Here is a 23,728-nt window from a genome sequence, read left to right on the forward strand (position 1 = left end):
TTCGCGCTTGCGATTGAGCCGTTGACCATCGCATTAAGAAGTTCGGGAGCATGGAAAGGAATAGTGGGGGGGATAGAGTATAGGGTGTCCTTGTATGCCGACGACTTGTTGCAGTATGTGTCGGAGCCGAGTGCGTCGATAGGAGGAATATTGGAGTTGTTGCAGGTATTTGGGTCTTTCTCTGGGGACAAGCTGAACTTGGACAAGAGTATTTCGTGGTGTCTCAACCGGGGGTGGGGGCAGGGGTGGTGGGGCTGCCATTCCGCAGGGCAGGGACTCACTTTAGGTATTTGGGGGTGCAGGTTGCCTGGGAGTGGGGAAGGTTTCGCAAATACAACATCACTAGTGGGGAAGAGTGAAAGCTGACCTGGCAAGGTGGGATGGTCTCCCTCTATCACTAGCGGGTCGGGTGCAGGCGGTTAAAGTGAATGTGTTGCCGTGATTTCTGTTTATTTTTCAATGCCTACCGATTTTCCTGCCAAAGTCTTTTTTTAGGGAGATTGAGGGATTACCTCGTTTATATGGGATGGGTAGGTGGCAGAGTGAGGAAGGTGCTGCTACAGAGGGGAAGGAGGCAGGGGGTTTGGGTCTCCTGAACCTGATGTACTACTACTGGGTGGCAAATGTGGAGATGGTGCGGAGCTGGGTCAGAGAGGTTGATTCCCAGTGGGTCAGAATGGAGGAGTGTTCGTGCAGGGGGTCGGGGCCGAAGGCACTAGCAACGGCCCCGCTCCAGATAGCTCCGGGGAAATATTCTGAGTCCGGTAGTAATAGCTTCTTTGAAAATCTGGAGGCAGTTTCGCTAACACTTCAGGTTGGGGGCAGGGTGGAGGGAAATGCCAATCCGGGAGAACCACAGATTTGAGCCAGGGAGGTGGGACGGAAGCTTTCGGAAATGGAAAGAGAAGGCGATTAAGACTCTAAAAGATTTGTTTCCTCGGGGTCGATTTGCAGGATTGAGGGAGCTGGAGCAGAGAGAAGTGTTTAGGTATACGCAGGTTCGGGACTTTGCCAGGAAGGAGATACAGAGCTTCAAAATACACAGCCCCCCTCCCTCTGCACCCCCCCAACTAATGTTCGATGTTATCCAGTTCTTGAAAGTGCATAATAAATAGTGCCCATGATTTGCAGAACCCCTCCGAGAGAGTCCCCGGGAGGCCATATTCGGGGTGTCGGATCAGCCAGGGTTGGAAATGGGTGCAGAGGCAGATATCATAGCCTTCACCTCGTTGATCGCCCGAAGGCAGATCCTGCTGGGATGGAGAGCGGCCTCTCCACCCTGTGCCCTGGCATGGCGAGGGGACCTGTTGGAATACTTGACCCTTGAGAAGGTTAAGTTCAAACCGAGGGGTAACTGGCCTCCACGTTGTTGGAGGAGGTGCTGGCGGCAAGTGGACTGGAGAAGGGGACAGTATCAGCGGGATACAGAGCTATGTTGGAAAAGGATAAGGCACCACTGGAGGGGGTCAAAGCAAAGTGGGAGGAAGAATTGGGAGAGGTTATAGAGGGGGTCTGGTGTGAGGTGCTCCGGAGAGTGAATGCCTCCACCTCGTGTGCGAGGTTGGGGCTGATACAGCTGAAGGTGGTGCACAGGGCACACCTCACGAGGGCAAGGATGAGCCGATTCTTTGAAGGGGTAGATGTGTGTGAACATTGCCGGGGGGGGGGGGGGGCTAATCACGTTCATGTTTTGGTCCTGTCCAAAGCTTGGGAAGTACTGGAAGGAGGTGGTTAGAGTAATTTCCAAGGTGGTGCATGTGAAGCTGGACCCGGGTCCCCGGGAGGCCATATTCGGGGTGTCAGATCAGCCAGGGTTGGAAATGGGTGCAGAGGGAGATATCATAGCCTTCACCTCGTTGATCGCCCAAAGGCAGATCCTGCTGGGATGGAGAGCGGCCTCTCCACCCTGTGCCCTGGCATGGCGAGGGGACCTGTTGGAATACTTGACCCTTGAGAAGGTTAAGTTCAAACCGAGGGGAAGCTTGGAGGGGTTCTACAAATCATGGGCACTATTTATTATGCACTTTCAAGAACTGGATAACATCGAACATTAGTTTGGGGGGGGGGGGGGGTGCAGAGGGAGGGGGGCTGTGTATTTTGAAGATGGCTATGGGTAATCCCGGATTCCTTTTTTTTTCTCTTAGTCATTTGCTTATGTTAACATGTGGGCTGATGTCTGGGCATGGTGGGAGGATGGGATCGTTGTTACTGTTATGGTGTTTGAGATATTTGTTGTTGGTTATTGATTGTTGTTGGGTGTAAATTCGGGAGAAAAATTGTGAAAAAGGAGAATTAAAATATTTTTTAAAAAAGGATGCCCAGACCAAGAGTGCGTTTCCGGAAAAGCATGGGGGTGGTGATGGCAGGGGGAGATGGTACTGCCATCTACCGGTATTGGGCAGCGAACATAACTTATGGTTCAGAAATGGGCTGTGGAGGAGAGGTCAGTGTGGAAGATGGAGGAGGCTTTGAGTAAAGAAACCAGTTTGAGGGAGTTATTGTTGGCGCCTCTTCCGTTCTCGCTGGCCAGACACCCCACAAGCTCAGTGATGGTATCACTGTTGAGGGTGTGGAATCAATGCCGGCAACACTGTAGGATGGAATGCAAGTCGTGGTGGCCGCTGATTTGTGGCAACCAACGAGTTGTTCTGGCAGAGCTGGTTTGAGGTTTCGGGTGTGGGGATAGAGTATCTTTGGAAATTGTTTGTGGCGAGGTAGGTTTGCGGAATTGGAAGAGCTTGAGGTGTACCAGCAGGTGAGGGACTTGAGGAAGGAGGTCCCCGCTGCTGCCACCTCAAGCGCTATGGGGCAAGCTGCTGTCCGAGGATGGGATAAACAAAGGCGAGGTGTCAGATATATACGGGGAGCAAGAGCGGCACAGTAGTTAGCACTGCCACCCCACTGCATCGAGGACCCGGGTTTGGTCTCGTCCCTGGGTCACTGTCCACATGGAGTTTGCACATTCTCCCCATGCCTGCGTGGGTCTCTATCCCACAACCCAAAGGTGTGCACGGTAGGTGGATTGGCTATGCTAAATTGCCCCTTAATTGGAATTTCTTTTGTTTAATTAAATAAATGAAGAAAATAGATATATTTGGGAGCTGATGAAGAGGGAGGGTGCCCTGGTGGAGGATGTCCGGGTGCAAATGGGAGGAGGAGTTGAGAGGGGCGACGCAAGCTGTGGTGGGAAGTGAGGCGCTGCAGAGGATAAACTCACCTTCATCATGTGCAAGACTGAGTCTCAAAGTTTAAGGTGATGCATAGAGCTCATGGCGGGGTCTAGGATGAGCCATTTTTTTTTCCTGGAGTAGAAGATAGGGGCCATACTTTACTAGAGCAGGGCATCTCAGTACACACTACCCTTTTTCATGTACTCATTGGCTCATGTTCTTTGGGCTGTAACTTGGGAGCTTATAACAGCATGGTGAAGTCAAAAAGGCATTTGCAATCTAAGTGAGCAACAGAGGAATGGAATATAAAAGTAGGAACGTTTTCTGCATCTGTACAGGACCTTGATGAGACCACATCTACGTACAGTTTTGGTCTCTTTTTAAAATATATAAATATATATCTATATAGATATATCTATAGATATAGGAATGTTAGGTGAACCTTCCCAAAACTGCTAATGCAATTATATATATATATATCTATAGATAGATATATATATAGATATATAGATATATATATATATATATATATATAGATATATATATATATATAGATATATATATATGTATAATTGCATTAGCAGTTTTGGGAAAGTTCACCTAACATTCCGAAGATTTGGGGCTTATTCTATGAAGAAAGGCTACAGGTTGGGCTTAGACCTATTGGAATTTAGAAGAATGAGAAGTGATCTTATTGAAACATGCACGATTCTGAGGGGACTTGTGGGACAGACTAGACTAGGGGACAGGTTAAAATATGAGGTCTACCGTTTTAGACAGATACGAGGAGAAATTCTCTCAAAGGGTCGTCAGTTATGTGGAATTATCTTCTCTAGAAAAACAGTGAAAGCTCCATCACTGAATTTATTCAAGGCCAAGTTAGACAGGTTTTTGATAGACAAGGGAGTCGAGGGTTATTTTTGGGGGGGGGGGGATTATTAAGTGGAGATGAGACGCAACCAGATCAGCCATCATCTTATGGAATGCTGGAGCAGTATCGAAGAGCTGAATGGCCTACTGATGCTTTTAAACTTCTATATTCCTAGGACCACCAGTGAGATTTAAGAAACAGGAATGATTCTGTGCATGAAGCAAACAGCATTGTTGAAATGCTCTTAATCTCCTGAATTTGCAAGCCAATTTGCACCGGTTTAACTGCAATTGGTGTTAAACACAGCATAATTTGGCTGTGGGTGTGGAGGAGGATCATGACCCATAATACAATCTCAGAATTGTGGTGTAATTTTTAATATGTCCAGATTGCATTAAAATTTCTGGACAAATTCTACACTTACATTTTAGAAATGAAAGCAATTCCATGAAGCCACAATTTTATTAAAAAATTCCAAACAAACTAATCAAAATCAAAAATAGAGCTCGAATGCACAATGCTACCCCAAATCTGCATTGTTAAAATTAATTCTCAAAAATGCATCTTGTTTTGGAAGAAAATACAATGAAACATGCCACTTTCTCGACAGGAGCAGGGCCACCAACATTCAGCCCTACTGCGCAAAGGATGCTTGGGGAAAGAACATTAATATGGTCTCATGCGGCCAGGAGGGGGCGGTGCTCTGCTAGGTGGTGTTATTGCAATGTCCAGATAGTCCCCAATTTGAAATTTTTGTGATTGTAATGTCATGGAGTCATCTGGTCCTTTCCTTCCTGAAACAGTGGTACCAATTTCTTTCACTCTGTTATAACAAAAACAAAGCATTAGTTGGCTGGATACAAATCTCGCTAGGTAAAACGCAAACATCTATTTGGACACATTGAGCCATCTGTAATTTTTTAGGACATTTAACAGAATGAGTATTTGAATCAAACTCTCTTCCCCTTAAACAGCTGCACTCTGGTGTAATCATCCTCTTAAAACCAGAGGAATTTCTTTAGAATACATAATATACAGGTTCACTCACCAGTCTCTGCAGAGGAAAAAAAGAGCCTTGCATTAGTCTGCATCTCATTTGCCCTCTCAGATTACAAATTATATACATATCTAGATATGCATCTAATATCCACTACATTACCTGTATAATTAATTTTCATTTAAATATGATAAAATTAACATATGGGTTCAGATAAAGAAAAGCCATTTCACCCTTCCAGAATCTGCCTCTTTCTATTGCAGCATATTGCAGAATCAAGCGATTAAATTGTCCTGTCCTTCACCATCCTTTGTCAATTTCCCTCTTGTGCAAAGAAATGTTCTCCATATCAGTTTACCTATTAAATTTTTAATTTAGAGATTCTCAAAATTGAACAGCACCGGCATCTCCAAATATAATTCTCTGCATTGTCCCCAATTTGCTAGAAGTCACAACTTTCGACTTATTTTAGAGTTTAATGCTGATATAAGCAACCAAAATGTCCCAGAAATTCTAACTTGCCACCACCTGGCTCATTCTTCTTGCAGACGGTCATTATTGCGTCAAAGACAAGTCAATACCAATTTGATAAACTAGTCTGTTTTAGGTTACCAAGAAGCACATATTCAATTTTCTGAATAAATTTCTTCATAAGATTAGGTTTTTGCCACATATTGGTGGTGATAACATTTAGTTATTTAATAGGAACCAACTTAAACAAACTTCACAACTTATATGGAATAATTCTATTCATCTGCTGACCGAAGTTGTGTTGGCTACCACATTTGTAGCATTTAACACATCAACTCACTCGATTTCAATTTTTACAACCGCCCATATCTTTGCTATGTAGGCACTGCCATAATTCATTGGTCAGCACTAATAACACACTTTGTTCAAACCCACAAGTTGCAATGGAAAAGATCAAGTATCCTACATGCACAGGGATATCTGAAAATACACCATGCATCATGTGACATAATGCTCTCGTTTCCCCTGTGAACTGTACAATTCACCGTAACATGCATAGTTTGACCACCAAATAGTTCCGCATCAGTTTGCATTATTGAACTCCTAGATTTGTCAGACACATTACGGAAGGGGAGTCTCTGGTAAGTATTTAAGATATAATTTACCCCCAACATACATCAACAGCGGGACTGTGCTTTCAGTTGCCTTGCTGCAAGCTCTGGAATACCTTCCCTAAACCTATCTGCCTTTCTAACTCATTTTCCTCCTTTAAGATACATCTTAAAACTGACCTCTTTGGCCAAGCTTTGGGCCATCTGACTTAGTTCCAAGATGGCGCTGGAGCGTGACAACTTTGTGAGCTCTCCCCTACAGATCCTCTTCCTACATCTTTTATTTTTTTAATAAATTTAGTGTACTCAAGTAATTTTTTTCCAATTAAGGGGCAATTTAGTGTGTTCAATCCACCTACCTTGTACATCTTTTATAACCTTTTAAATCTAAATTATGCTTAAGTATTTACATTGTATATTTCACGTATGTTCTACGTTTTCATGTATGGAGTGATCTGCCTGGACTGTAAGCAGAACACCACGTTTTGCTGTACCTCGGTACATGTGACAATAAATCTAAATCTAATCTAAATCTAACAGAAATTGTAGCGCCTTAGACAATGGAAATTTAGTTCAAGACTAGATTTCATCTTAATTCATCTGCTTGTTCCCTCCTTAGCCGCATTAATCAACACTGCTTCCCTACACAACACAACTACATCAATCCTGGTACTTGGCTACATGCACATCACATTTCATTCTTAAATTGAATATACAAACAATCCAATATTCTCAATATGCCCCACCCCCATCAAGTACTGCATTTCTATTACTGAACTCAGCTAGAGTGAATCACAAAAAGAGCCGAGAAGTTAATCAATGCCAGCACCCAAATTGGCAGTGTACAATTATAGCATTCAAATTCCTTCCCAACTTAAAAAGGTTACTTTCCCAAATTTACACTCAACATTGTAAGATGGTCATTCTTGTAATGTTAGTGCTCCAATCCACTGAGCATGATGCCCATGCTTGCACTGCCACTAAGCTACCTGCTACCACCCCAACCCCCTATTCACCCTGATAAGAGAATTCTTGGCTTCAGAGTCAGTCTTTCCTCCTCAGATATTAACCCTGGTAGTGCAAACCCAATTTCCAAGATGGAACCTCTCCCACTGAAGTGGTTTGACCTTATCCTCCCTCCCCCAGTCATCTTGCTTCCCTCTCATTTATCCTTTATCTTGGTCTAAATACCCCTTAGTTTACTGCTTCAATTTGACTTGAAGATTTCAATTTACTTATTTTTTTTTACACCAAAGCTCAACCAGAATTTATTTTCTAATTTGTCTTGTATGAATTTGGTGGGCTGAGGAAGAGCTGTTGAGCAGTTACCTAACTGATGGATGAATTCAAAAACTCAAAAGTCAACACTTTCAACTCGAGATATGCAAATTAATGAGAATACGGATTTAAACTTTGGTCTGTGGCCCCAAGATTCTTGCAGGTATATGAACATAGGAAATAGAGGGACGGTGAGGCCATTTGGCTCTTCAAGCCTACCCGCCATTCAATAAGTTCATGGAGACTCTGATACAAACCTGTAACCAGGTCGTTTAGGATCTGGATACACAATTGCAAAGCTGAAGTGTGTTCCCTTCTTCCGGGCTTCTGGATAGACTTCCTTTACTAAACTTGTTAACTCCTTCAGTGTAGCATCCATCCTAAATACAAAAGACAATGCAAGTACCATTTTATCAAATGCTCATGTACAGTGACTTGGACTTTAGCATAGATGGAGGAGGAAGTGAGAAAATAATGGCTCTTCTTGAATGAATTTACAAATAAAACATTTTCTGCGAAAGGAGGTCATTCATCAGGAGTACGTAATTTTAAAAAGTTATCAATAGGATAGTGTTTGATTATAATATTTTACATTGCATACCTCTATAATTAAATAGATAAAAGAGCAATCACTAGGCCCTAAACTATTGAAAAAATTATGAGAAGTTGGAGAAAGTGGAAATTGAGATTTTTTTTAAAACCTCGAATTTATGGCAAATATTAAATTAAATTGAGATAATGAAGTGGGTAGGACACCATCATAGTGCTTGAATAATTGAGGGTGCAATGTTGTGTCAACTTTTTAATGAAATGTAACAAAGGAGAAAATTTAAATCAATAAAGATAGTGTGTAATTGGATTGACAAATAAAGGAAGTATAGGTGAAAAGAACTATTAGAATAGACAAACTGTATAAGGATAGAATCTCTACATTGCAGGAGGCCATTCAGCTCATCGAGTCTACACCGACCCTCTGAAAGAAGAGAGCCACTTCCCCGTTCTATCCCATAACCTCACATAACCAGGACACTAAAGGCATAATTTTATCATGGCCTATCCACCTAACCTGCACATCTTCACTCTGATAACCAAAGAAAAGTGAACACCTCGATAGCATTACTGCGAACAACAAACTCGGTATTAAATGTTCCTGTCTGTCATGTAGAAAGATACACTAGTACTAGAATTTGCTAGCTTTGCTTAACCAAGTTGAGGAGTTGGGTCCTGAAATCAGACAAGATAATGCCTTCCAAACCACGTGTCAGTCTGCTATAATGACCCAATAACTTGTAGTATTAACATCCATTTCCAAAACCAAATGGTAATCCAAATAAATGGTCATTAAGCACAAAACTAGTCAAACATGTTTTAAAGCTGACATACAATACTTACCAAGTGTAGATCTGTAGCTCACTAGATGGGACGTTCCCTCTGGCAAAATCATCCAGTCTATGATGTCTTCCATTGTTAGTTGTGAACACTCTCAGCAAAAGAGGGCAGGTCTATATTTTTTTTTAAACACAAAATTAACATAAAAATCAAGTTACCAAATCAGCATATTTTTCTAAATCGGTAACTGTGGAATGTAAATTTTTTGGAAATTTTAAATTAAATACCAATCACAATTTTTCTGTAGATTGGAAGTCAAACAGGAACAGAGATGTGAAATACAGGCTTGAGAATTAAGAACACAATGACAAATTAATAAACTATTTCTGGGCACTTGTTTGATAGAGTTCAGAAAATATTGCAGAGATTCAGGGAGGTGGTTTCATTTTACTCCTAAATGTCCAAAATAATAATAATAATAACAACAATCTTTATTTCACAAATAGACTTACATTTACACTGCAATGAAGCTACTGTGAAAAGCCCCTAGTCCCCACACTCCGGCACCTAATTGGGAACACAGAGAGAATTCAGAATATCCAATTCATCTAACAGCATTTATTTTGGGACTGGTGTGAGGAAACCGGAGCACCCGGAGGAAACCCATTCAGACATGGGGAGAATATGCAGACTCCACCCAGAAAGTGACCCAAGCTGGGAATCGAACCTGGGACCCTGGAGCTGTGACGCCACAGTGCTAGCCACTGTACTACCGTGCCGCCCACAAATATCCATCATACGCGTTTTTGTAAAGCATAGAGTAAATTAAACTCTAATATCGGTTCACCGGATTTAAAGTTAGTAGTAGCCTTTTTTTCCCAAAATTTAGAGTGCCCAATTCATTTTTTCCAATTAAGGAGCAATTAAGGAGCAATTTAGCGCAGCCAATCCACCTACCCTGCACATCTTTGGGTTGTGGGGGCGAAACCCACGCAAACACGGGGAGAATGTGCAAACTCCACACAGATCGAACCTGGGACCTTGGCACCGTGGTGAGGCAGCAGTGCTAATCACTGCACCACCGTGCTGCCCAGCCTTACATTTCTGAAACTCTTATGCACCTACTTTATCTGACATCATTAATTAAGATTAAACTTGAAAAAGTCTGTGTAAAGGCCAGTTGAGCCCAGGAGCCCAACTTTGGTGAGTTTATTATGTATGTACACAGATAAACACTTCAAGGAGATTTTAAAACAAGCAGGAGCTGAGCAGCCATAGAGGAGATTTAAAAACAGTGGGAGCTAAGCAACACGACAGTTGAAATTCTGAACTAAATCGGAGGAAAAAATGTCACAGTACAAAGAGTTTTGTGAGCAGAGCACATAAATAGATGAATTAAGGAGAGGAGGTCACTCAGCCCCCTTAGTCTGCTTGGCATTCAGTAAGATCATGGCTGATCTAATTTTAAAAAAATAAATTTAGAGTACCCAATTCATTTTTTCCAATTGAGGGGCAATTTAGCGTGGCCAATCCGCCTACTCTGCACATCTTTGGGTTGTGGGGGTGAAACCCACGCAAACACAGGGAGAATGTGCAAACTCCACACGGACAGTGACCCAGAGCCAGGATCGAACCTGGGACCTGGGGCTACAGGGCTAACCCACTGCGCCACTGTGCTTGGCTGATCTAACTTTAACCTCACATTCCTGTCTACCCCACCTTTCACCCCCAAAAATCTATCTACCTCTGACTTAAAGAGATTTTAAAACTCTGCCAGGGGCACGGTGAATCTAATTAACAAAAGAGTTCAGTTTTCCTCCTCCAAGACTATACCCAACCGCAACAGTCGATATGTTATTGTCTATAGCTCACTGGTGAATACACAGATTTTTATGGTCAACATTTATGCTCGCAACTGGGATATGAATTTTAATAACCCCTTGCTGGCCTTTTCTCCAACTTAGACGCACATCAGCTTATTTTAAGTAGGGACATGAATTGTGTTTTGGCCCCCAGATTGGATGGGGGGGGGGGGGGGGGGGGGGTGTTGGGCATGGATCATTGGCACTTTCTGCACCCAAACAATAGAGACTGTATTTTTTCCACATGTTCACCAGGCATATTCAAGTGTTGATTTTTGTATTTTGGGTAGCATTCTCCTCCCTTCGGTGGTGACGGCCGAGTACTCAACAACTGTCATTTCGGCTCATGTCCTGCACTTTATTGATTTGGTGCTAGAGCCAGGCCCCACTGGCTATTGGATACTATTCACGGATAAAACATTTTATGACCTTGTCCACTTCCATAGAATACTATATTAAATCAAACAAAATCAGATTCAATCTCGCCTTTCACGTTTTGGGAGGCTCGAGTCAGTCTTCAGGGGGGAAATGGTCCCTTATTGGGCATGTGTGTTGAAGTCAATGAGATTGGAGCAGAAAAGGCGAAAGGATTCCATTTTAGAGGTCAATCGCCAGTACTCACTTGATCCTACTCTGGAGTTATTGGCATATAGGAAAAAATTACAGACACAATTTGCCTACTAGTGAGGCAGTAAGTCAGTTACAATGCTCCAAGGGCGGCACAGTGGCTAGCATTGCTGCCTACGTCGCTGAGGACCCGGGTTCGAATCCCCGCCCTGGGTCACTGTCCGTGAGGAGTTTGCACATTCTCCCCGTGTCTGCATGGGTTTCACCCCCACAACCCAAAAAAGATGTGCAGGATAGGTGGATTGGCCATGCTAAATTGCCCCTCAATCGGAAAAATATAATTGGGTACTCTAAATTTTTTTTTTTTTTAAGTTACAATGCTCCAGAAAATGTTCGGTGCAAAGGCTCCATCGCAGGACAGGGGGAGGTGCGGGGAGTGAAGCTGTAGCATCGATGTGCAGAACATTACATCATTTGCACTCGCTGTTTGGTTGCATTAATCGGTTTTAATAGTTGCACACAGGGTGTAGGCCGGAGCCGCTGCAGGCGCTGCAACCCAGGGCTGAGGAGAAGCCATGCAAGAGCCGAGCTCGGTGCAGCAGAAAATCCTCTGCGCTTTCCTCACCCAGGTGAGAAAATAGCCAGCAACCAAGCAGGCCAACCAGTCTTTCAAAGTTTTGGCCATTCATGATCGGAGTTTGTAGGCAGATATACACTGTGTGTTCAACATAGAATCGGACAGGCCCTGCTATTACGTCACAAAGTACAAAGATTTGCCATATCTATGGGCTTGGTGGACAGGAAACCTACAAAACAGAAATTTCAATCCTCCAAAAACAGAGTTCATTTGGAATCTTCTTTTTATATAAATTTAGAGTACACCCAATTATTCTTTTCCAATTAAGGGGCAATTTAGCATGGCTAATCCATCTAACAAATAACAATGTTCTGCACATCAAAGATGTTGCTGGCACATCTTTGGGTTGTGGGGGTGAAACCCACGCAGACATGAGAAGAATGTGCAAACTCCACACGGACAGTGACCCAGGGCTGGAAGCGAACCCGGGGTCCTCAGCGCCGTCCACTGCACCACCTTGCCATCCTATTCACTTCGAATCTTGATGACTACTTCAGGACAGTTACTGATCGACTCCTGGATCTCAGCCCATGGAGTGGTCCAAATAAATGGCCGATGCAACCAGGTGAAAACGGGCACATTCCAGGTTGGATTCAGTCGAAAAAGGAAGCAAGCCTTATTGCTGGCAGCTTTACACTATGGATTACGATACTGGATTAGCCCTGTTCGGGGAATAATCTTCTAGAAATTACCACTGTTCCATTGGTGGACCTTCTTGGACAAACTTTGGAATAACAGCAACTCGTATGGTCTGGGAAGGAGGTGGGCTGTCCATTCTCAGATTTCTCATGGATCCCTGCACACTTCCAGATCTGATTTTGTGGTTCGAGGAAAGCCCAGAGGAGAAATGCAAAGGAGTTGAGTGTCACTGCATAAACAGGCGTATTAATTAAAATTCATTGGCATAACCTGGTTTACAGTGGCCGGTGCCAGACCCATATTTGACCGCCCATCCTTTATCCATTAATTTTTTTTTAACATAGAATTTACAGTGCAGAATTTACAGTGCAGAAGGAGGCCATTCGGCCCATCAAGTCTGCACCGGCTCTTGGAAAGAGAACCCTACCCAAGGTCCCCACCTCCACCCTATCCTCATAACCCAGTAACCCCACCCAACACTAAGGGCAATTTTGGACACTAAGGACAATTTATCTTGGCCAATCCACTTAACCTGCACATCTTTGGACTGTGGGAGGAAACTGGAGCACCCAGAGGAAACCCACGCACACACGGGGAGGATGTGCAGACTCCGCACAGACAGTGACCCAAGCCGGAATCGAACCTGGGACCCTGGAGCTGTGAAGCAATTGTGCTAACCACTGTGCTACCGTGCTGCCCTGTTAATCTAATCTAATGTTAATCTAAGTACGAGTGCGACCTTGAAACTAAGTTATCATTCCTAGTCTTTGCAAGGCTCAGTGGGAAGCAGTTTGACTACTTCAGAAAGATACCAAAAACTAATATGTTACTCACATTGGGCAAGGAGTTCCAGTTCAGCGGGTTGGCATTTGAAAGGCAGAAGTGGCTTATGTGTTAATAGGATTGTGGGACTGCACTTATGTTGTCTGCCACATCTTAAACCGGATGCCATGGATCTCAGTTCTGCCAATGGAATGTATCTAACAAGAATGGTTTTTGTTTAATTTAGAGCACCCAATTCTTTTTTCCTCCCAATTAAGGGGCAATTTAGCATGGCCAATTCACCTACCCTGCATCTAACCAAAATGTTAAAACATTTCTTTTTACATGAACTGAAAATGGCGAGCTGCGACATTTTAATGTAGAAATGGTCATATAATTACATGAAGAAAAATCGCAAACCTGACGTTATTTACATGACTCATTTATGTCAATGGCTTAACCACCATCTCAACAGGTGGGTGAACAAAGTCCATGTTTGATAGTTTAAAATTAAAGATCCAAACACCAAATAAAGAGTCACTTACAACGCTCGTGGGGCATTTCTTTATGAATGTGGGAAGGCGGCCATTTGTCTTCTGGCCTACCACCTCAAAACAGGAGAAAGTCTCCCAGAACATAATGCAGTTCAGGCAGCAACCTAGTTTCCATCCCTCCTCGGGTTAATGCGGCTTTGAAATCTTTTTACCACAATCTTTATTGATTGGAGCCTACTGCCGAAAAATTTATAATTTCTGACTTTCTGAACAGTCTACCCATCCTAACGATTGAGGTGGACAGGAGCAGCAAGTTGGACTCCCTGTTACACCCCAGCAAAATGTTCAAATGCATTGGGTCAATGCAGGCTGGCGAGGCCCCTGGTGGCTTTCCAATTAAATTTTACAAGCTCTCAGAGCCGCTTGTTCCTTTATTATTGAACATGTTCAAGGATTCCCTATCGCGGAGTCACTGTCTCCCATGCTTAATCAAGCCTCTATTACCCTGATTCACAAGAGGGACCAAGACCCAACAGAATGTGGTTCATATGGTCATATCGCGCTCTTGAATGCTGACATTAGGCTACTTGCTACGGTGTTTGCACTTCGGTTGGAGCCTTGCCTCCCAAATATAATCTCAAGAGAATCAAACTGGGTTTGTGAAGGGTCAACAATTGTCAGCCAATTCATGTTGCCTGTTAAATCTTGTTCTTTCCCCCTTCCCAGGAGTATTCAATTGAGACTCTTACGGTTTGGATGTGGCCATAAGCTTGGTTTCCTGATTCCGCTATTATATAGTGACCCTACTGCCAGTGTTCAAATAAACGCTTTGATTATTTTCCTTTGAATAGGGGCACTAGGCAGGTCTGTCTACTTTCCCCACTCCCGTTTGCTCCGGCAATGGAGCCACTCTCAATAGCACTGAGGTCCTCTAGTAACTCGAAGGACCTTAACAGAGATGGGGTGGAACATCGGAGTCTCTTTACGCGGATGACCTACGCCTGTACATTACAGATCCAGCCTCCTGCAGAGAAGGCATAATGAAGTTACTTAACACCTTTTCTCCTCTGGGTATAAACTGAACTAAGACAAGAGTGAATGTTTCTCGGTTAACTCCCCTGTGAAGCGAGCCCAACTGGGGACGTTACCTTTTCGAATTGCTTTTGCATTGCTAAAACAAGCTTTCGCTATCGTCCGGGTGGCCCACAACAGAGCCTCACTTCTTAAGTTAAAGTTTGAGAGAGAATCTTTGGTGGGCAGGGTTCAAACAATTAAAAATGAACCTGCACCCAAGATTTGTTTCTCTTTCAGTATCTTCCCATTTTCCTTCCCAATCCTTTTATCTGGGTGGGTTTGAATCCTAGAATCCATAGTGTTCTATTTCAAAGGGACAGACAGTCAGGGGCCTCACCCATACCAATTTAATGTTGTATTACTGGGCAGCTAATGTTCAAAAATATATTGTTGGTTGTTGATCAGTGATCCCGATTCTATCTGGCAACAAATGGAAGCTCATTCCTGCACTACTTCTACTCTTCTCACCATTGTCACTGCACTGTTGCTCTCCTCTCTTCTTCTCCCTCCCTCCAGATTTTCTTCAAACCCAGTGGTGGTGTCCTCCCTCAGGATTTAGAAACCATTTAGACAGCATTTTAAACTCCTTTCCCGGCCTTCACAAGCCCCTATTTGCAATAATCATCTTTGCTTACCGTCTGGTTTGGACTCTACCGTTAAATCTTGGGAAGTGAAGGGTCTGGAGCATATCGGTCAACATTCCCTTTTTGGTTCTATCCTATACAGCCATTTAAAATGTACTAGAATTGATAAAACAGCTACCATTTCTTGTAATATTTAAAAATTCTTGAAAAAAAAGCAATGAAATATTTGCATACTCGCTGAAATCATTGAACTCCTTGGTATAGGGCATAAGCTTATTATCTTTCAAATAATTTAGAAAACATGCCATCTACTTTATGTAAAGATGATCATCCTCAGAATTCAAGCTCCTCTTCTGTCATCATTCACTTTTTGGTTCTATCCTACAGAGCCATTTAAAATGTACTTGTGAATCCTATTTTCAAATTATTCACAGGCATTATTCTGACATGTTTAATTGAACTTGAGCTGAATAAAAGTGCTTTCAGATCACAAAGGGTTTGCTCCCAAAAAGTGGAGTCATGATAAGATCAGCTGTGCTCCGACGGCCTTCTCAAGGGTATGAATAGCCTATACTTGCTCCAATTTCTTATCTAACGTTCCAGTGCAGGAACAAGGCAATGTAGAATCTCCCCTCACACCAACAGGGCATAATCTGTCAAACCTTCAGAGGCTTTAGAGTTGAGGATTTTTTAAAACTCCAGTCGTAGGCACACCGGGTATTACTGTGGTTACATAGGGCGGAGCAATAATAATCCAGCTCAGCTTCCCTGTATATTCTTGCAGGATTTCAAACCTGCAAAGTATTCTTTATTTAAAAAAGAATCCTGCATTGATATAGCACTATTCACAACATCCAGGCATCAAAGTGCAATACAGCCAATGCTTTCAGAAGTACAGTTAATGTTGGAACACAGGGAAATGTGTCAGTCAATTTGAACACAGCAAAGATCCACAAGCATTAATTATACAAGTCAGGAGTTCCCAAATCTGAAAGAGGCTACCAAGGATTCCATGGAAGCCCAGGAACACACGTGACCCAATGCACAAAGCACGCCTAAAACAACATTCGGAATTCAAAGAAAATCAGAAAATAAAATCAGGGCCTTGCTTCTCGAGAACTGACTAGCCAGTGTATCAGCTGCCAATTTGGAGGCCAGGCTGATTAGCTGATTTGATTTTCCTCTGCTGTTGGGCATTAAGGCCCGAAGTGGCCACCGGTGCGAAGAGAGAGATAAACTAAAAGCAGCAGCAGGCTGAGCGGTGGTGGCCTCAGAGGCAAGTACTGTGTTCTCTAGTGTACTGGCAGAAAACCTCATTCACAGTTTTCTGGAAACAGACATTTCCAGATCGTCTTTGAAAACAAAACATCAGGGATTGCAGATTGGAGCCCATGCAAGCAGAGTGCACAATTCTGGTGTAAATGTGCTGACACCTTGCCCTTATTTGTGAGGTTTATGTTAAGGGATCATGGAAGGGAGTTAGTGTCAAGGGGCCATGTAGCTGGTGAATGTATTCATGACTGTGTGCCTCTTCCTAATTTTTGAGGTCACCGGCTCAGAGTGCTCAACTGTGAGGTAGTAGCTCATCACTCATTAGTGCTAACCTAGGCATGCGGCTCAGCTATGGATTGGTGACTAGAGGGCAGCTGAAAGAAATGGAAAGCAAGTGTTGAAGATGGACCACTTCAGGCAATCACTGCTGATGTAAAATGCGAGTGTATCTCAAAACCCAGTTTAACTTGGCTCAGTGTACATTTTCAATTTGGTACAATGCGAAAAAGATATGCAAACCAAGGAGGAACAATCGAGTCTTGTGGTGATCAATTAAGAATATTTAATGAAAGAAAACACAAGAAAAAGAGTATAATATCCTACAACAGTATACTTAACTGCACTAGTGGCTATACACATGCAGTATCTCATGAACCCCTTGTTCCCAACTATCAACGTTTCCTGAACTCCGAGAAATGCCCCCTCCATACAATGAATCCAGCATTTGGTTACTACCCCACAAGTTTTTTTCCAGGTTCAGGAAAACAGTCTTCAGTGTCCAGTGTGGAGATTCTTCTCTGTTCAAATTTTGATTTTAAACAGCAGCCTTTCAACAACAGCTTTCTGCAGCTGGGTGTGGCTATGGCAGCCACTTCTCTATCCTCTTCTCCGGGTTGCCTTGCCACAGATATACCGTTTCTCACCAAGATGTTAGTCACCCTGTGGACCAATTCCCTCATCTCTACACTTTGAAGTCACCTTTTCTACATACCAGTTTTCTCCTTAGACGCTTAGGTAAACACTAATTTGCATCTCAAAAACATCCCTTCAGAAAGCTGTACTTATCGGATCACTTTTTAATAATAATAACATCCTTTTATTGTCACAAGTTTGAAGTTACTGTGAAAAGCCCCTAGTTGCCACATTCCAGTGCCTGTTCGGGTAAGCTGGTACAGGAATTGAATCTGCGCTGCTGACCTTGTTCTGCATCACAAACCAGCTGTCTAGCCCACTGAGCTAAACCAGTCCTCTTTTGATCCCATATTCTTTATTTTTATTCCAATTTCTTAATCTTGATTTCCCTCAATCCATAACAAGTCGCTCACTGCCCACATCAACTGATGCAACTGAAGAAGTGCAGATACGAGAACTATTTGTCCCTTGGAATCTTTCATGCTGGAGACCAAAATTTCCCAGAATCACAATGTGTTGTGTGCTAAAAATTAACAGTTGCAAGGTACTTACGAAACTCCGAAGGCATTTGTAGACAAATTACCGAGCATAAGGACATAAAGCTTAATTCACTGAGCAGTAAATCCATGATGGTAGGGTCGACCAAGGCCGATAACAAGAACACAACCGTGTCATCCTACAGAGCAAGTTAGCACATCGCACTTGAAGGAGGAGCACTCACGATTGGCAAAAACCTGATAAATCCTTGTGCCAAACACATTGTAATGTCCATGTTGGATGAGACTATAGGTAGAAAGATTGGATGAGACTGTGGGTAGAAAGATGGAGGTGCCACAGCTCTCAAACAAAGCTGCTGTTGCTCGCCGAATTTATCTTACTGCTGACGGTGAGTCAGTTAGTTTGTCTTCCTAAATGTGGAAGCATATTCATTGCAGCTAGATGGCTTCACTGATGTGTCAGGGCTTGCAATATTGCATATATTTGAACGTGACATCTTAGTTGATGTTATTAAGGAGACTTGATGCCACGTGTCCCTCTGCAGAGCAACATGTTAATGGCGAGGAAATATTCAACTGCATCAACAACTTAGAGAGCAGTCTTACGATTGTAAACCATGGTTGAATATATTGTTCGGTGTACCTCAAACATTTGCAGCAAATGTCTATCCTGAACCTATTAAACAAGGGAACAGATGAAGGTGGCACAGTTAGCATTTCTGCCCACGGTGCCGAGGACCTGGGTTTGATCCCAGCCTCGGATCACTGTCCGTGTGGAGGTTGCACATTGCCCCCGTATCTGCGTGGGTTTCACCCCCACAACCCAAAGATGTGCCGGTTAGGTGGATTGGCCACACTAAATTGCCACTTAGTTGGAACAAATAATTGGGGCTATAAATGTATTTTTCTTTTTTTAAATAAAAATATATAAAGTAAATTTTTAAAGAGGGAACATGCAAAGAATAAGAAATGGGAGGACTACCAAATCTACCAAGATATACAGAAAAATGCCCAAGTTACAAAGTGAGAAACTGGCAAAACCAGTTTTCATTATATTGTAGGTTCTTAAATATGGAGCGTTAACCTACTAGCAAAGGGACTAACACCTAGGTAAATAAGCAACACGTTAATTTTCTTAAAAATAATTTTTATTCAAGTTTTTCAATAACAAATTTTCTCCCCACAATTTAAAACAAACCAGGCATGTTTCCACACCAACACAAAAGAACTCACCCCCCGCAAAATAAATATCAAAAAACAGCATTACAAGAAGAAAATAACATAGCAAACCCACCGCCGTAAAAACAAACCCCCTAACCATCCCCAAACCCACCCCCCCCCATATGTTACTGCTGACCAACCACTCTCTACCCCTTTGCCAGGAAGTTGAGAAAGAACCCCTGTACCGACCCCCTCAGGGCAAACTTCATCCTCTCCAACTTGATGAACCCAGCCATGTCGTTGGTCCAGGCCTCCGAACTCGGGGGCCGCGTATCCCTCCACTGTAACAGAATCCTGCGTTGGGCTACTAGAGACGCAAAGGCCAGAATGCCGGCCTCTCTAGCCTCCTGCACTCCCGGCTCCGAAGCTACCCCAAAGATCACGAGCCCCCAGCCCGGCTTGACACGAGACCCAACCACTTGCGACAAAGTCCCCGCCACCCCCTTCCAAAACCTCTCCAAGGCCGGACAAGCCCAGAACATATGGGTGTGGTTCGCCGGGCCTCCCGAACACCTCCCCACCTGTCTTCCCCTCCGAAGAACCGGCTCATCCTTGCCAGTCATGTGAGCCCTATGCAGCACCTTCAGCTGAATTAGGCTGAGCCATGCACAAGAGGAGGAGGAATTCACCCTCTCCAGGGCATCCGGCCACATTCCATCTTCAATCTCTTCCCCTAGCTCTTCCTTCCACTTCGCTTGGAGCTCTTCTACTGAAGCCTGCATCAGCTGGTAAATAGCCAAAATCTTCCCTTCAATGACCCACGTCACCGAAAGCACCCCATCTTGCACCCCCCCTTGGCGGCAGCCGCGGAAACTCTGCCACCTGCCCTGACCTGCATATACCCAAAAGCGTTCCCAGGGGAGAGGTTGCACTTCCCCACCAGCTCCTCCAGAGTCGCGAACTTCCCATCCAGGAAGAGGTCCCCAAACTGTCTGATGCCTGCCCTGTGCCAACTCCCAAATCCCCCACCCGTTCTCCCTGGCGCAAAACGGTGATTGCCCCGTATCAGGGCCCAAACTGAGGCCTTCACTTCCTCCCTATGCCGCCTCCACTGTCCCCAACTTTTAAGGGACGCAACCACCACCGGACTCGTAGAGTACTTTGCTGGGGGAAGTGGAATTGGGGCCGTCATCAAAGCCTCCAGACTCGTACCTGCACAGGACTCCACCTCCAATCTCTTCCATGCGTCACCCTCCCCTTCCGTCACCCACCTGCGAATCATCACCACGTTCGCCGCCCAATAATATCCAAACAGGTTGGGCAGCGCCAGGCCCCCTCCCTCCCTTCTTCGCTCCAAAAATACCCTTACTCTCAGGGCCTTCCGCGCCCACACGAACCCCAGAATCGACTTATTCACCCTTCTGAAAAAAGCCTTTGGGATCAATATGGGGAGGCACTGGAAAAGAAACAAAAACCTCAGGAGCACCATCATCTTAAATCGACTGGACCCTGCCCGCCAACAAAAGCGGTAGCTCGTCCCACCTCCTAAACTCCTCCTCCATCTGCCCCACCAGCATCGAAAAGTTAAGCCTATGCATGGCTCCCCAGGTCCTAGCCACCTGGACCCCAAGATACCTAAAGCTCCTCTCAGCCCTCTTCAACGGGAGTTCACCTATCTCCCCTGATCCCCTGGGTGCAGGACAAACAGCTCACTTTTCCCCACATAGAGCTTATAGCTCGAAAAGTCCCCAAACTCCTCAAATATCTTCAGCACCTCTGGCATCCCCTCAGCCGGATCCACGACATACAACAGCAGATCATCTGTGTACAGCAACAACCGGTGCTCCTCTCTTCTTCTTCTTCTCTTCCAACTCTTAAGAGTCCCTCAGCGCCATGGCCAGGGGCTCAATCGCCAACGCAAAGAGCAGGGGAGATAAGGGGCACCCCTGCCTCGTCCCTCTGGAAAGCCAAAAGTCCGCCGACCTCCTCCCATTCTTCATCACACTCGCCACTGGGGAGCTGTACAGCAACCTCACCCATGAACCCCTCACCAAACCCAAACCTCCGCAACACTTCCCACAGGTAACTCCACTCCACCCTATCAAAAGCTTTCTCCGCATCCATGGACGCCACTATTTCTGACTCCCCAGCCGCCGGCGCCATCATGACATTAAGGAGCCTCCGCACGTTAGCATTCAGTTGTCTCCCCTTTACAAACCCAGTTTGATCCTCATGAATCACCGTCGGGACCACATCCTCCACCCTCCTGGACAGCACCTTTGCCAACAACTTGACATCTACATTAAGGAGCGAGATCGGCCTATAAGTCCCACACTGAAGGGGGTCCTTGTCCCGCTTCAGGAGCAAAGAGATAATTGTCCTGGACATCGTTGGGGGCAGAGCCCCCTCCCTAGCCTCATTTCAGGGTCCTCACAAGCAGAGGGCCCAGCAACTCTGAAAATTTCTTGTAAAATTCCACCGGGAACCAGTCAGGCCCCGGCGCTTTCCCTGTCTGCATACTTCCCAACGCCTCCACCAGCTCCTCCAACTCGATTGGGGCCCCCAAACCCTCAACCCATTCGTCCCCTACTCTTGGGAACTCCAGCCTATCCAAAAAGCAGTCTATCCCACCTGCTTCCCTGGGGGGGTACCGTCCGGTACAGCCCCTCGTAAAAGGATCTGAACACCCCATTGATGTCCTTTCCACCCCGCACCAAGTTCCTTCCTGCATCCGTGGCTCCCCCAATTTCTCTAGCTGCCTCCCGCTTCCAGAGCTGGTGAGCCAACATCCGACTTGCCTTCTCCCCGTACATATACCGCCCCCTGCACTCTCCTCCACTGCGCCTCCGCCTTCCGGGTGGTTAAAATGTCAAATTCCACTTGGAGATTGCGCCGCTTCCTCAAAAGCTCCTCCTCCGGGGTGCCTGCATACCTCCTATCCACCCTTACCATTTCCTCCACCAGCCTCTCCCTCTCAGCCCTCTCCCTGTGCACCCGAATAGATATCAGCTCCCCTCTGACTACTGCCTTTAGCGCTTCCCAAACCACCCCAACTTCCACCTCCCGGTTATCATTGGTTTCTAGATACCCCTCTATGCCCCTACGGATCCGCCCGCACACTTCCTCCTCTGCCAAAATCCCCACATCCAACCTCCACAGCGGGCACTGATCCTTCCCCTCCCACAGCTCCAGATCCACTAAATGTGGGGCATGATCAGAAATAGCTATCGCCGAATCCTCCGCCCCCACCACTCTCGGGATCAACGCCCTGCTAAGCAAAAAAAAATTTTAAAAAAAATCAATCCGTATGTACGCCTTACGAACATGGGAGAAAAAGGAGAACTCCCTACCCCCGGCTCCAAAAACCTCCAAGGGTCTACCCGCGGGGGGCATCTGATCCATGAATCCCCTCAGCATAGAGGCCGCTGCCGGCCTCCTGCCCATCCTCGACTTCGAGCGATCCAGAGCCGGATCCAGCACAGTGTTAAAGTCCCCACCCAGGATCAATCCCCGTCTCCTGGTCCGGGATCAGGCCCAGCATTCGCCGCATGAAGCCCGCATCGACCCAGTTGGGAGCATAAACATTAACCAAGACCACCCGCTCCCCCTGAAGTCTCCCACTCACCATCACATATCTACCTACACTATCCGCCACCACTTTGGACGCAACGAACGACAGGTTCTTACCGACCAAAATTGCCACCCCACGGTTCTTCGCATCAAGCCCAAGTGAAACACCTGTCCCACCCAACTTTTTCTTAGCCTCACCTGATCCGTCATCCTGAGGTGCGTCTCCTGGAGCATAGCCACATCCGCTCCCAACCCCCTCAAGTGAGCCAAGACCCAGGATCGCTTCACCGGACCATTCAGCCCCCTTACGTTCCATGTGACCAACCGAACCCGGGGGGGGGGCCATCCCCCTCCCCTGATCAGCCATAGCTCTTCCCCAACCCGCCACGCGCCCAGGGAACCCCCTAAGCCTACTCCCCACGGTGGCAGACCCCCCTCCCAAACCCCCCCTTCACCATTCATTCTCTCAGACCCTGCAGCAACAACCTGGTTCCTCCCCCCCCCCCCCCCCAAAGCTAGGGGCCTCCCTAGCTGCGTTACCCCAACATTGTGCTTCCGTGAGTCAGCTGACTTCTGCTGTCCCTGGCTACTCCCGCCATAACCACGACCCCCCCCCCGACGCAACACAGCCACCAATCCCTCCCTACCAGCGCCTGCCCCGCCCCCAATTCCTCCGGCACAGGAAGAAAGCCCGCACTTCCAACCCGAGCTCCGTCCCTCAACCCAACACGCGGGAAAAAGACAGACACCTGACCCATCGGGACCCCAAACTACTCCCCAACCCACCAGTGGGCAAAACAAAAACAAAAAACACCACAGTAAATAAACAACAGCCCAGAAAACAACCCAGAAAAAAAACAAAATAGTGAAAACGAACAGGCAACATCAATCAGCAAACATAGCCAATATAAACAACAGGATACCCAGGAGGGCAAAGCCTCCAAACAAAGGACATTTTCCCCCCAGCCCA

General features: G+C 45.4%; 1 protein-coding gene across 1 annotated transcript in view; it reads right to left on the reverse strand.

The window, feature by feature from the left end:
- Positions 1-4,484: 4,484 nt before the first annotated feature.
- The window catches only part of sap18 (Sin3A-associated protein), a 39,814-nt gene continuing 20,570 nt past the window's right edge, over positions 4,485-23,728 (reverse strand). Inside the window, exons 2-4 of the mRNA XM_038818562.1 lie at positions 8,791-8,900; positions 7,656-7,778; positions 4,485-4,864 (exon numbers count right to left, since the gene is read on the reverse strand). Coding sequence (XP_038674490.1) covers positions 4,708-4,864; positions 7,656-7,778; positions 8,791-8,900 — 390 coding nt within the window. The 3' untranslated portion in view covers positions 4,485-4,707. The remainder of the gene's footprint in view (positions 4,865-7,655; positions 7,779-8,790; positions 8,901-23,728) is intronic.

Source organism: Scyliorhinus canicula, chromosome 14, assembly GCF_902713615.1.
Source record: "Scyliorhinus canicula chromosome 14, sScyCan1.1, whole genome shotgun sequence".
Lineage (NCBI taxonomy): Eukaryota > Metazoa > Chordata > Chondrichthyes > Carcharhiniformes > Scyliorhinidae > Scyliorhinus > Scyliorhinus canicula.